The sequence below is a fragment of the Oryx dammah genome, unplaced genomic scaffold (genome assembly GCF_014754425.2).
Source record: "Oryx dammah isolate SB20612 unplaced genomic scaffold, SCBI_Odam_1.1 HiC_scaffold_6, whole genome shotgun sequence".
In the NCBI taxonomy this organism is placed as follows: Eukaryota; Metazoa; Chordata; class Mammalia; order Artiodactyla; family Bovidae; genus Oryx; species Oryx dammah.
Genome location: NW_024070190.1, coordinates 17,268,916 through 17,284,250, shown reverse-complemented (window position 1 = coordinate 17,284,250; position 15,335 = coordinate 17,268,916). Strand labels below are relative to the sequence as shown.

Sequence of the window (15,335 nt, the reverse complement as noted above, 5' to 3'; positions counted from 1 at the left end):
AGAGTCAGACACGGCTGAGCGACTTTCACTTTCACCCTGTGCTCAACGTGCTGTCTCCTTCCTGGGTACCAAGTTACTGCTGGGCAGTGAGGAGGGTGCCTGGCGCCACCGTGGCTTTTCCCAGACCAGGCTGATAACTCAGTGAAGCTCTGGTGGGTTGTGGGGAAGGATTGGGGCCCCAGAGCCTGTTCCAGCCTTGCCCACCATCGAGTCCTATGAGCAACTAGCCAACATTTGCTGGAATCTGATGTGAGATAGGCCTTTGTTTTAAATCACTTTGGGAACCCCTTGGGAAACAAGGATATAAAATTAGTTCTGGCTAGACTTCCCATTTTGGTAGTTGAGAGTATGCCTGCACTGTGCCTGCAAAGTGGGTCAGATGTAGAATGAAGGGGAAGTGATGGAATGTGGGAGCCTCAAAGGCAGGACCCTCCACCCCACCACCTGGCCAAGGTTTGCCATCTCTGAAGTAAATTCACATCATGATGCCACCCTCACTTCCCTTCCCTGAGAATCAGCCAGCTGCTCTGGAGGAGAAAATTCCTCCAGAAACATGTGACTTCAGGCAATTGCTTCCAAAAATCCAATGGTGCTTCCATACCAATACAGAAGCACATGTGACTTCACCACCTAATTCTGGCAAATGATAACCAAGTTAAAGAATAATGTAAGCAAATGAATTTCCTTTCCACGGCCAGTGGGACCATGATTGGGTTAGGCACAAATTCAGATTGATTTGCTAATATACATTTAGCTGTTCAACTCTGAGCTTAATTGCGTTACCTCACCCGTCTTCCAGCATGACACATGGAAAATTATGAGGAATAACAAATAATAGAATGTGAAATAAATCCTGTTAGTCTTAACATAGTTAGCGCTTTGCAGCAGACATCCATTTTATAGATTCAAGCTGGAGGAATACTAACTCAGAGACGATGACATGGTAACTGAGTTAAGGAGGAGAAAATGTGCTTAACGCTGACCTTTCTTGAAATGTGTCAACCCTAGCCTGATTACTTTGACTTCAGCTGATTAAATTTACTCCCTTCCGCAGACTTGCAAGCTAGGTGATGCATTATCAGGCAAAGTTGAATGACAGTAATGGAGACCCTCCTCCTAGGCCCCCAGTTCCTGACAAATCGTTTCCCGAAGTAGCGCAGTATTTATTTTCCTTTATGATAGAAATGTTTCTCTTTAGTTGCTATGAAATTAAGTCTTTGTAATTAGATTTTGGACTCTTTACTTTATGACTCTGCAAATATGAAATTAACCCCATCCCAAGAAATAATAGAGAAGCCTGAGGTCTAATGGCATTACCCCCATTTTAGATAATGACTCTGTATTCAATAAATCAAACAAAGCAACAATTAAGGACAGCCATTTCTTCCCCCCTCCCTATAGGAGGAGAGAAGTGCCATCTAGGAATTAAGGGGATAGACCCTCTGAGAGACACAGATCATAAGGATGGCTATGATTGTGTGGCTCTCTTTTTAAAATATCTGCCCTCAGCACTCGGAATGACGGAGATCTGACGAGCAATATTTGGTATAAAACTGGACAACTGGAAGGTGGTTTCTTAAGGGAAGAGGGGAGTTTTAGTGGTCATCTAGCACTCAGACAATTGCTTATAATCTGATTAGTTTTATTTGTTAATCATTCTCTCCTTTCGGTGTTTATTTTGTCACGTGTCATGTGATAAACAGAAGACTTCCATTCATTCCATTTGCCCTGAATAACATAATAGTGGTTTTCAGAGCTATTGAAAGCACTCACATAAACTTAGATAGTTTAACACCCTAGAGCCTCAGATTTCTTGATGTACCGGTACTTTATTTATTTTTCATGGCACGAGTCACATTGAGACAGGTTGAGACAGACAATGCTGAACCACACTGACCAACGCTAATGGTCAGTCAGCCTTTCACGTGGATTATCAGATGGCAGGGAGAGACCACCGCCACTCAGCATGCTTGAAGGTTAGAGCGCATTTCCACCTCGGTAAAGAAGCACTAATTCTGTCCAGAGTGAGTTGCTCATACAAGGCAGGCACAGAGGACTGGCCCCAGAGTCCCAGGGTTGGGGGTGGGATTTTGGGAAGGCAGCTGTGGTGATGCTGTGTATTCAGAGAAAGTCCCTGCCTAGTCTAGGGGAACTCTGTGCTGCTAAACCTTAAGCTTTTACATTCACCAACAACTATCCTGGAGAATCTGTTCTGCATATAATCTTCTCTTAAAGAACCTGTCTATAAATGCAATCTTTCCTGAGTTTTGAGCCAAATACAGAAGTAGCTGGACTTCCCTGTTGGCTCAGTGGTAGAGAATCTGCCTGCTAATGCAGCAGACACAGGTTTGATCCCTGAGTCAGGAAGCTCCCCTGGAAAAGGGAATGGCCACCTGCTCCAGTATTCTTGCCTGAGAAATCCCATGGATGGAGGAGCATGTCAGGCTACAGCCCATGGGGTTGCAAAAAGAGTTGGACATGTCTTAGTGACTAAATAGCAACAGAAATAGTTAAGTCATATCCTCACTTAGGAGGAGAAAGCAGCTGTCACTAAAAACACTAGTCCTTCGTGCTTCAATTTGCCTCTATCTGTCAGACAGTCTGGAGAGCCCATTTCCCTGAACCATATCCCATGACTCTGATTTGATCCCCTATTAGTGGGTGACCCTGATGCTGAGTTTCTTTTAAAGAACAAAATAATTCAATTTCCCCACAGCCATCCCCCAGAGCTGTGGAGGGCAATCATTGATCTAACCACCATAAGTCATGCATTTCCTTTTCCTATAACTGGGAAAAGATCAATCGACCCATATTGGTACGGATGAATCTTTCTACCTCACTCTATATGATAATTTGTCCATTTTGAGCATAATCATGACCTTTGGCTTTGTATAGATTCTCTTAGTTTCTACAATGTTTGTTTTGTTTACTTGAAATGTCATTGACGGGGCAGTGGGAACACTTTAAGCAGCTTCTAGGTCATCATTTCTCTCCATCTTTGAAAGAGTCCTTGCTTGTGGGCGTTAGCTTCGTTCTGGCTCATTTCCTACCCCATGCCTGGGTTCACCGTCCACCAAGCAGTTCAAGCTTCTTGTAGCAGAATATAATCTTAGGTAACAAAATCTGGGTTCTAGTGGTACACAGCATAGTGTTTCAGGTAAACACTAGTGTTAGGTTGGAGTCACCAGCATTTTAGAGATAGAACTAGAAACTTACTTTCCCCCGCAAAGTGCATGACTTCATATTTCATATTTACCTGTAACTTTACTGAGTTTCTATTTGACTTTCTCTATATGAGAATTTAGGAGTCTAATCCCTTTGCTCCCTTTTCTGACCCATCAGTTTTCTCTTTGTCGTTGGATTTTCAGGTATTATGCCACAGACCATCACCCTAAACCACGCATTTAAGACACAGCTTCACCCATCTCTCCCAAATTAGGAACTTTTTCCCCCTTACTTCTTCCTCTTTGCACCTTGTTTCAAGCATCCTGAAATTGACTCTAAGCTATGCCTGCGAAGAAAAGTCTCTTCCCTGTGTCACTAGAGCACTAACCATCATAAAGGATGAAACAGCTCAAATGTTCCTCCCGCAGCTGCTAGCAAAACTACAGGGCCTAGTCATTTTCTGGGAAACATGCTTAAGAAACCCGGGTTTGATGGAGTCCCATTCAATTTTCACGAATTGTAAACAACTAAATGCCCAAATCTAGAGGCTTTTGATATTTATCTAAAATCATCCATCCATTCTTCACTGTTAGGTGTGAGACTTTAGCCCAGAATGAGAACTTCTTAAGTCCAGTCCTTCTTTCCTTCTAAAACATTTACTGAATACCTAGGGTATATCATGGGTACTAGGACCAAATAATGGTGCTTTGGAAGTGCTTAGTGTTTGATTCCAGAGGGAATTAAAAGTCTCGCTGTCCAGAAAGACCTCAGCAGTCTTGCAAAGGTAGATTCTAGAGTGTGCATTGTAACAGCCTAAAGTCCACACATGGTCTATAGTATATGTTATACCTCTATGTCTCCCTCCATGAAGGATTGCCCTTCACCTTAATTCCCTTTTGAAAATTGGCGCAGCCTTCCTCTAGTTTGAAGTAACATGAAATCAGGCTTGTTCGCTGCTGTGGATTGTGGTACACCAGCCTTTAAGTAGATTTGTTTGACTACCTTCCATTTATTAAAAATACCTGTGCTTGCACACAGAGGAAGATAAGTAGTAATAAACTGCTTTGTATAGATTTCACTGTTTCCTTTTGCAATATAGAAAATGGTTTATTCCATGAGTTTAGCAAGTATTTATTAAGTAGGTACCACAATCCACAGCAGCGAACAAGCCTGATTTCATGTCACTTCAAACTAGAGGAAGGCTGCGACAATTTTCAAATAGCTTCCATGCAGGATGGTGAGAGTTCTGATTGGGGAGTTAGAGGTATGAGCACTCAGCCTGGGATGAGCATAAGTGAGGGGTCAGAGAAAGGTTTGTGGAGAGAGATGCACTTGAGATATAAGACAGTAAATCAACCCTATAAAGCAGCATAGGCTTTAAGAGCAACCATTTGAACAAAGACACAGAGGGGCAACTCGAAACTAAAATAAAGAGGAACAGTATAGACCTCCCAGTATTTCAGAATTGCCCGCAGGTAGCTTGCTATTCCTCTGGCATGGATCCTGGAGGAGCATCAGGAGCGCTCTGGCAATGCCGGGCTGGAGCTCAGCGTTAAAGTTCTGCTGCCTGGACCTCACTCACTTTTATCTCATTGGTTTCAGTCTCTGCTCCGGATCCTGGAGACCCCCAAAGGCCGCGCTGCTTTCAGAGTCTCCAGTGGGTTCAACGGGCTGCTGTCCCTTCTTTCTGACCTGGAGGGGTCTCTCCAGGAGCCCCCACTGCAGACGTGGGGGGCAGTGTCCCCCAGCCAGACCCTGGACCTGGTCCTGCACAGCCTCTGTGCTTTGTCAGCTGCACTGTACCTGGACCCTGTCAACGGTGACTTCTTTAGGAGGACCGGGCTCTTTGAGAAGCTGGCCGAGGACCTCTGCTTGCTGGGCTGTTTTGGGGCCCTGGAGGAAGAGGACGCCCCTCCGCCCTCCTGGGAGGACACCAAGGCCAGGCCATTTGCTGATCTGCTGAGTGAGGCCTTTTCCTCCGCCAGCCTGCTCCCACCCAAGATCCAGAGCTCCCTGCAGATCCTCAGCTTTCTGGACAGCATGGCCCGAGGCACCCTCCACCTGCGCAGGGACCTGAAGGACGCTCCGAGGACCAGGCAGGAGCTGGCGGTGGACCCGTGGAGGGCAGAACCTGGCAGTGAGCCCCAGGGAAGCTTCAAGCAGTGGCCAGACCTGGAAGAGAGGTAAAGCTTTGCTGCCTGCTGCCCTGACCTGTCCTCGGTGTGTCTGTCTCCTGTGTCCCGGGCACATATCCCGCACATGTGCAGTACAAAGTGGGTGTGCGGAAAGTTACGCTGCTACTCACCCTCCTGAGTCCATTCCCAGCAAGCGCCCTCCTATCTGATGTTTAAGCCCACAGGAGACCGAACTGGATTCAGAAGCAAAGGAAACCTTCTTTTCACAGAGAATGGAGAGGTGCAAGCTCTCTTGCTCTCTGGACAAGCCTGGGGTGGGGCTGCCTTTAGGGATCCTGTGTAGACGGGAGGGGTGGAGACCGCAGGGCTGGGCGCACCACCTCCGCACACGGCCCACGGCCACCGTCTGGAATGGAGGACCGTGCACCTCGCTTCTGCACCGGATCTGCGCCTTGCCGCGTCCTGCGCAGCCGTTTTGCACTGGGAACTCCGGTCTGAAGTGCCTGCCCGGGGCAGGGCCTCTGCATGCAGTAACCAGTGAACAAGTGAGACTAGACTAGGCACAAAGGAAGAGGGTAGACCTTATCTTATCACCCAGATTCCACCTTATGTTTCCTGGGATCCCAGTGGGCTTTGCTGGTGACAGCGTGATTTTCTTTCCTTTAAATCAAGTTAACTTTGTCTTGGTTAACTTTGCCTTTTCTTTTCTTTAAATCAAGTTAACGCCACCCCCCTTCCCTGAGAGCTGGCAGAAAACCAGTCTGACTCAATTCAGGGTCGGGGGATGCTGATGAGTCGCCGAGAACCAGGGAGGCTTACCTGATCTTGGAAACTGAGGGCAGAGCTCTGCTGCGCACAGGCTCCCTTTCTCCTTTCGCTTCTTTGCTGTGCCTCGGAGCCTAGGTGCCTGGACCCAGCCTCTTTGGTGCGCTGAGTAGCCTTTGCCTTCCTAGATGGCATCTCCTGCCTGTCAGGGCACTGCCAGGGAGTGGGTGATGTCCTTGACTTGTGAGACACAAACCAAAGCGTCCTTCCCAATCATGGGACTTGTTCTCTCTTGCTGCTTCCATTTCCCCTAACAAGGACATCTCTTCTGCAGCCTAATCTTCTCAAGGGCCTGACTTTGATAAACAACTTTTTACTTTCATTCCTATAACACAGAATTCCACTAAAGTGAGGGAGCACAAAGAACCGCCCACCCGCCTTGGATCAGGAGGGGGTAAATGAAAGAACAAAGCAACAGAATAGTTGGTATCTTTTTTTTTTTTTCATTCCTCTGAAGTGTCGATGATAAGACGAAAATTAATATTGCAGTAAACTATCCTGCCTGCCACCTCTCCAGGTCACGTGGCCCTTAACACCACAGGATTCTCTTTTGAAAGACATTGCACGTGTTTACCATAGTGAGCACCCAATGTGTCAGCCAGACATTGGTACTGGGAGCTGGTAGTGAGAGGGTTGGATGTCAATTCTCCAACCACTGTGATAATCATGATTGTTCTTGTTGCATTGGTTAATCTGGTAAATCAGTTTGTTTTCTGACCTTCCATTCCTTCAGAATTTGCTCATGATATAATTATTGCTAGATTTGATTTGCTGACTTTTTAAAAATATTTTTTTTGTTTGTGAGAAAGTTCAGCCTTTCACACTTTCTTTACTATTTTTACTGTCAAATTTCTGCTGGCCTAATCATTTGGGTGGTGTTCCCTCTTAGCTATGTAATAGAACTTGCCAGTAAAACCTCAGGACCCTGATGTTTTCTTGTGAGAAAATTTATTCTTTTTTCTCTTATCTTTTTTTTTAAGAGCAGCTTCTTTATTGAGACATAACACCATAAAATTCACCCATTTAAAATGTACAATTGAATGTTTTTCTTGTATATTCACAGAATTATATGATCATTACCACAATTGATTAGAACATTTTTTCACACAAAAAAGAAACTCCATTATCCATTATTTCCCATTTCTTCCACCCCTGCCTCCAGTCCCAGGCAACCATTCACTTATTTCCTGTCTTTCCTGACTTGTCTATTCTAGATATATCACATAAACAGAATAGTAGGGTATGTGGTTTCTTTGTTTCTGGTTCTTTCATTTAGCATAATGTTTTCAAGGTTCATCCATGCGGTAGCATGTATCAGAACTTAATTCTTTTTATTGACAAGTAACATTCCAGTGTGAATACCACAGTTAACGTCCGCATAACGGCTGATGGGTGTTTGCGTTGTTTTCACTTCAGGGCTATTATGAATAACAGTGCTATGAACATTCATGAACAAGATTTTTGTGGATACGTGTTTGTGTATCTCTTGTCTGGATACCCAACAGTAGAGTGACTAAATCGTATGGTAACTCGATGTTTAACATTTTGATGAACTACAAATCATTGTCCAGAGTGACTGCACCGTCTTATGTTCTTTCTAGTAGTGTGTGAGGGTTTAGTTTGAACATCTTTTTGTCAACTCTTGTCATTATCTCTTTGACGGTAGCCCTCCTCATGGGGATGATGTGCTGTCTTACTGGGCTTTTGATTTTCATTTCCTTGAAGGCTATTGATATTGAGCATCTTTTCACGTGCTTGTTGGCTACTTGTGTGTCTTCTTTGGACAAAGGTCCATTAGACTCTGCACCTTTTAAAATTGCGGTGACATCGGTTTATAGCTGTATGTTTCATAGGTGCAGCGTTATAATTCGATTTCTGCATATACTGTAGTTGTTTCCATTCGTCACCATACAGTTGATCCATCTTACCCATTTTGTCCCCCTGCAACCCTCCTTCCCTTCCTCTGACCACTAGTCTGTTATCTGTATCTATGCTTTTATTTTGTTTCCTTTTTTTTTTTTTTTGGCTGCACAGCATATGCGATCTTAGTTCCCCAACCAGGGAAAGTGAGATTCCTGCAGTGGAAGCATGGAGTCTAACCACTGGGCAGCCAGGGAGTTTCTTCTATGGGTTTGTTTTTGTTTTGTTCTATTTATTCACTTATTTTTGTACTTTTTATATTCCACATATGAGTGAAATCATACACTATCTTTTCCATCTGACATTTCAAGTAACATAATACCCTCGAGGTCCATTTATATTGTAAATGGCAAGATCTCGCATTTTTCTGGCTGTGTGGTATCCCACTGTGTGTGCGCCTGTGTATCACATCTTCTTATCCATTAATCTGTTGATGGGCACTTAGATCATTTCCTTATCTTGGCTATTGCAAATAAAGTTGCAGTGAGCGTAACTGTGTATATATCTCTTTGAATTAATGTTTTCATATCCTTTGGATAAATACCCAAGCGCAGAATAGTTGGACCATATGGTGGTTCTGTTCTTAATTTTTTGCAGAAGCTCCATGATGTTTATTTACATTCTCACCGTATGAGGGTTCCTTTTCTCTGTACCCTCGCAGATACTCGTTATTGCCTATCTTTTTTTTTTAAATAATAGCCACCCTATTGGGCATGAGGTTATATCTTATTGTGATTTTGCTTTGCATTTTCCTAATAATTAGTAATGTTGAACATTTTTTCAGGTGCCTATTGACCATCTGTGTGTAATCTTTGAAATGTCTACTCAGAGTTCTGTCCATTTAAAAAAAACTGTTCTTTTGTTGTTGAGTTGCATGAGTTCTTTATATATGTTTTGATTACTATAGCTTTGTAGTGTAATTTGAAATTAGAGAGTGTGACACCTTCAGCTTTGTCCTTTCTTTCTCAGAATTGCTTTGGGTATTCAAGGCCTTCTGCAGTTCCATACAGATTTTAGAACTTTTACATTCTGTTTCTGTGAAAAATATTGTTGAAATTTTGATAGGAATTGCACTGAAGCTGTAGATTGCTTTTGGTAATATGGGGATTTTAACAATGTTAATTCTTCCAATACTGTAGTAAATAAGAGCGGTGAGAGTGGGTATAATTGTTTCTAACCTAAGAGAACATGCTTTGTCTTTCACTGTGCAGTAAGATGTTAGCTGGATTTGACATATAAGTTATTTATGACCTTTATTCATTTTATTGAAAGCTTTAAAAATCATAAATGGATGTTGAATCTTGTCAGATGCTTTTCCTGCATCTGTTGAGATACTCATATGATTTGTATCCTTTTGTTTGTATGGTGTATCATATTGACTGGTTTGTGGATGTTGACTCACACTTGTATCCTCAGAATAAATCCCACATGCTGATGGCGTATGATCCTTTCAGTATACTGTTGCCTTTAGTTTGCTACTATTTTGTTGAGAATTTTTGCATCTACGTTTTCCAAAGACATTGGCCTGTAATTTTCTTTTTTTGTTTTGTTCTTGTCTGGTTTTGGTATCAAGGTAGTGCTGGCCTCATAAAGTGAGTTAGGAAGCATGCCCCTGTCTTCAATTTTTTTGCTTGATATCCTTCTTTTAATGTTTGGTAGAAGTTGCCAGTTGTCTGGTCCTGGGCTTCTGTTTTCTGGGATATTTTTGATTACTGTTTCAGTCATCAATAGTGATCAATCTATTCAGATTTTCTGTTTCTCCATGAATCAGTCTTAGGAAGTTGTTTGTTCTAAGATTTTAACCATTTCCTTTAGGCTGTCCAATTTGTTGATGTGAAGCAGTTCAGAGTACTCTCTTACAATCCTTTGTATTTCTGTGATATCTGTTATAATTTCTCTTGTTTCTGATTTTATGTGAGCCTTCTCTCTTTTTATCTTGGTGAGTCTAGCTAAAAATTTGTCAATTTTTCTTGTCTTTTCAAAGAACCAGGTTTTAGTTTCATTCTATTATCTTTTTAGTCTCTAATTTATTTCCACCAGGTTTTTTATTTCCTTCCTTCTACTGACTTAGGGCTTTGTTTCTTCTTTTCTGCTTCTTCAGGGGTAAGCTTAGACTGTTTTTGAGATTTTCCTTATTCCCTGGGGTAAGCCTGTGTTGCTGTCAACCCCTCTCTTGGAGCTGCTTCTGCTGTATCACATAGACTTTGGTGTGGCATATTTTCACTTGAATTTGTCTTCAGGTAGTTTTTTATTTCTCCTTTGATTTCTTCAGTACCATGTTGTTTAGTCTCTACATATTGTGATTTTTCCATCCTTTCGCTTATAATTGGTCTGTCTAGTCAAGGCTATGGTTTTTCCTGTGGTCATGTATGGGTGTGAGAGTTGGACTGTGAAGAAGGCTGAGCACCGAAGAATTGATGCTTTTGAACTGTGGTGTTGAAGAAGACTCTTGAGAGTCCCTTGGACTGCAAGGAGATCCAACCAGTCCATTCTGAAGGAGATCAGCCCTGGGATTTCTTTGGAAGAAATGATGCTAAAGCTGAAACTCCAGTACTTTGGCCACCTCATGCAAAGAGTTGACTCATTGGAAAAGACTTTGATGCTGGGAGGGATTGGGGGCAGGAGGAAAAGGGGACGACCGAGGATGAGATGGCTCGATGGCATCACAGACTCGATGGACGTGAGTCTGAGTGAACTCCAGGAGTTGGTGATGGACAGGGAGGCCTGGTGTGCTGCGATTCATGGGGTCGCGAAGAGTTGGACACGACTGAGCGACTGAACTGAACTGAACTGATAGTTTCATACAGGTGGTTGGAAATATGCTTGATATGATTTCATTCTTAAAGTTATTAAGACTTGTGTCCCAACATATAGTCCATCCTGGAGAATTTCTATGTGCACCTGAAAAGAATGTGTGTTCTGCTGATTTTGGATGGAATGTTCTATATTTATTTAAGTCTGTCTACTCTAATGTTTCCCTTAAGCCCTGTGTTTCCTTATTGAATTTCTGTCTAAATAATCTAACTGTTGATGTAAGTGGGGGTATTAAAGTCCCCTAATATTCTTATGTTGCTGTCAATTTCTGCCCTTAGGTTAATTAGAATTGCTTCATATATGCTGGTATTCCTTTGTTAGGTCCGTATATATTAACACATGCTATGTCTCCTTGAGGGATTATCCCCATTTTTTCTCTTGTCATCTTCTTTGGCTTGAAGTCTATTTTGTTGGCTGTGAGTATGGCTATACCTGGTTTTACGTTTGTTTGTTTTTGCTGCCATTTGCCTAGAGTATAATTTTCCATATCTTCACTTTGAACCTATATTTGTCTTTAGAGCTGAGATGAGTCTCCTGGAGACAGCATATAGTTGGGTCTTGCGTTTTAATCCACCCAGCCACTCTGTCTTTCAATTGGTGGATTCCATACATTTACATTTAGGGTGATTATTGACACACAGTCTCAATATTGCCATTCACCTTTTGTTTTCTGGTTGCTCTATACCTCCATAGTTTCTTTCCCCTTGCTTCTCTGTCATTTCCCTTTGGTGGTTTTATGTGGCATTTTCCTAAGTTTCCTGTTGCTTACGTTTCACGTCTCTGCTCTGGATTTTAGTGTCATGGTTACCTCATGGTTTGCATAAACGGTTCCGTAGGTTGCTGTGTTATGTGTGTGCTCAGTCGCTCAGTGGTATCTGACTCTGTGATCCTATGGACGGTGGCCCTCCACGCTCCTCTGTGCATGGAATTTTCCAGGCAAGAATACTGGAATGGGTTGCCATTTTCCCATTCCAGGGGATCTTCCCGACCCAGGGGTTGAACCTGTGTCCCTTGCATCTCCTGCACTGGCAGGCAAATTCCTCACCAATGTGCCACCTGGGAAACCCATTTCATAGGTTACATAGTTCTTTTTCTACTGAAAAGTTGTCATCTTCATTTGCTTATACAGATTTTATCTTTTTATTCTTCCCTTTTAGTTTTGTTGCCAGAAATTATCCCCTTTTGTGTTGTGAGTTTATTACCAAATTGAAGTAGCCATTTTTTTTTAATGCTTTTATCCCCTTTTGACCTGTATGCTCTAATTGCTTAACAACTTATTCTGATACAGAGTTGCAGCTTTCTGATTCTGTCTATTATCTATTCAAAGTTTTGGGGACTTTTGCTCCTTTGTTTCAGGTAGAAGAGCTCCTTTCAACATTTCTTACCAGGCAGGTCTAGTAGTGATGAACTCTCTCTGCTTTTGTTTGTCTAGGAAAGACTATTTCTTCCTCATATCTGAAGGATAACTTTTCTGGGTAGAGTATTCTTGGTTGACAGTTTTAATCTTTCTATATATTGAGTATATTATTCCACTCTCTCCTGGCCTATAGCATTTCTGCTGAGAAATATAATAGCCTAAAGGGGGTAACTTGTAGGTTACTGTCTTTTTTTCTTCCCGATCATCTTTAAAATTCTTTATCACTGACTTTTGACATTTTTAATATAATGTGCCTTGGAGAAGATCTTTTTGCATTGAAATAATTGGGAGTTCTATTAGTTTCATGGACTTATATATCCAGTTTCTTCCCAGATTTGGAAGGTTCTCAGCTGTTGTTCCTTTAAGTAATCTCTCTTCTCCTTCAGGGATACCCATTATCTCTAAGTTGCCTTTTCTAATCAAATTGGATAATTCTTGTAGAGTTTCTTCATTAAAAAAAATGTTATCTTCCTACTTCTTTTACCAAATCATCTCTAGATTCTAACTGTGAGCTGATCCTCCCTTCCATATGGTCTGCTCCACTTCCAGTGCCTTCTACTCCACCTTCATCTCATTTATCGAGTTTCTCAGGTCCGGAATGTCCACTGGTTCTTTTTAAGAGCTGCAATCTCTTTGGTAAAGTATTCCTTTATTAATACGTTTAATTATTAATTTACTCTTGACTCATTGAGTTGCCTTTCTGAGTATTCTGCTCCATTTCTAGTGCCTTCTATTCCACCTTCATCTCATTTATTGAGTTTCTCAGCTCCAGAATGTCCACTGGTTCTTTTTAAGAGCTGCAATCTCTTTGGTAAAGTACTCCTTCTGCTTATTAATTTTACTCTTGGCTCATTGAGTTGCCTTCCTGAGTATTCTGCTCTGTTTCTAGTGCTTTCTACTCCATTCTTCATCTCATTTATTGAGCTTTTCAGCTCCAGAATTTCCATTGGTTCTTTTTAAGAGTTGCAATATCTTTGGTAAAGTACTCCTTCTGCTTATTAATTTTACTCTTGACTCATTGAGTTGCCTTCCTGACTATTCTCGTAGTTAATTGAGTTTTCTCCATGACAGCTATTCTGAATTCTGTGTTAGATCACGATCTTCTGAGGCTTTAAGTTTAGTTTCTAGAGAGTTGTTATTTTCTTCCTGTGATGCTGTGTTATCCTGGTTTTTCGTGGTGCTTGATGAGTTGTTCCTCTGCCAGTGCATTTGAAGGAGGAAATGTCTTTCTTACTCAGGTGAAGCTTTGTTTACTTTGAGTCTAACAATTAAAGTTCCCAATTAAAAGGCCTTTCTTTTGCTTTTCAGTAGGTGGTGCTGTAGCCCAAGTTTTGGGCTTCTCTTGGTGGCCTCTGGCTGTATTTGAAGACCAGCCCTTTCCCCTGCAGCAGCTCTGCCAGGGGTGCCCCCGGTCTCCCTGTCCCTGCTCGTCCTCCAGGCCGCTGGCGCCTTAGTGCTGCCAGGGCTGCTGCCGTCACTGGCCCTTCTGCCTGGGGCACTGGCGCGGCAGGCACCCCACGTCTGGGGTCACCTGGGTCGTGGGCGCTGCTGCTGCTGTGGGGAAGCGGGGGACCAGGGTCGCTGGTGTCATCACGGCTCCAGGGTTGCCGCATTCATAGGCGCTGCTGCTGGGAGCGGGGAGCCTGGGGCTGCGGGCGCCGCCCTGGCTGGGGGGACTAGCATCGGGGGCCCCGCCGCCGTGGCTGCCCAGCTCCCCATGGCTGCGGGCGCCGCTGTGGCTGGAGGCCTATGACCTTTGTGTCACCTCTGTCGCGGCAGCCAGCTGAAGCTATGGGCTCCGCGGCTGTGGCTGTGGTGGGGCCAGGGCCCCAGCACTGCCTGTGGCCCTGGTTCGGGCTCCTCTCCCTGGAGTATTCTTGCCTGCAGAATCGCATGGACAGAGGAGCCTGGTGGGCTGTGGTCCATGGAGTCAGAGTTGGACACGACTGAGTGACTAACCCTGCCTCCTCTACGTGATCCCATTCACCCGCCTTCAGATACACAGATGTGTGGGTCTCTCCAGCATCCTGGTGGGGTGAGCACGGGAAGCTTTGTGCAGGCATGAATGTTGTACGGAAGCAAGAGAAACAAAGGGAGCGTTTCACAGCACCATGGCGCTGGTGTCTGCCTCCAGAGCCTCTGCGCGCGTGTGTGGGTGTGGGTGTCTGTGGCCTCCAGAGCCTCTGCGCATGTGTGGGTGTGGGTGTCTGTGGCCTCCAGAGCCTCTGCGCGTGTGTGTGGGTGTGGGGTTCTGTGGCCTCCAGAGCCTCTGCGCGCGTGTGGGTGTGGGTGTCTGTGGCCTCCAGAGCCTCTGCGCATGTGTGGGTGTGGGTGTGGGTGTGGGTGTGTATTTGCCCTGCTTTTTCTGGATACTCCCACAATAATAGTGACGATCTACTAAATGTTCTGACACAATAGCCTGCAATTTAAGGTTTGGGCACTAACTTGTAGATGGCATCAGGCCTGATTCTTTATAGATAACTCCTGTGTCAAATGTCATCCTGATTTTACAATGAGTAATTTTTAGATGTATGAGAGTCAGATTTCGTAAATAGAACAATTTTTTCTCATTAAAATAAATGCATCACCCTTGACCTTCCCTAATGGTTAGAAAAGAGGAAGTGCAACCCCCAGCCTCTTCTGAGAGTCTGTGGGGTAAAGGACAGGGCAGTGGGCTGGACACGGGGGACAGGATGCTCACCTGTGCCCTCCACCAACGCTTGGCATCCCCCTTGGCAAGCGACTGGGCTCAGCTGTGTCTATACAGTGGGCCCCGGTCTCCAGGAGGAAGACGAAAGCTGTGGGCCTTAGACTCAGGCCTGTGTATTCTACACCTCAGTGGCCGTGCTCCTTGAGACTTTGACTTCCTCGCGCTGTGCCTTGATTTCTCAGTTTGAATGAGGGATAGTAAGAGGGTCCGCTGGAGGGCTGTTGTGAGGTGAGCACTGGAGAGGATGCTGCCTTTAGGCGCAGTGATCACAGCTGCTGTTTTCTGAGCGCGTGTGCCCAGGGACTGTGCTTTGCTCCTCAGAAGCATTGTGGGGATGTGTGTCAGTCGC

General features: G+C 44.0%; 1 protein-coding gene across 2 annotated transcripts in view; it reads left to right on the top strand.

Moving 5' to 3' along the window:
- The window catches only part of WDFY4 (WDFY family member 4), a 247,195-nt gene that overhangs the window by 48,391 nt on the left and 183,469 nt on the right, over nucleotides 1-15,335 (top strand). For both annotated transcript variants that reach the window (XM_040242853.1, XM_040242852.1), the window contains exon 12: nucleotides 4,768-5,348. In XM_040242853.1, coding sequence (XP_040098787.1) covers nucleotides 4,768-5,348 — 581 coding nt within the window. The remainder of the gene's footprint in view (nucleotides 1-4,767; nucleotides 5,349-15,335) is intronic.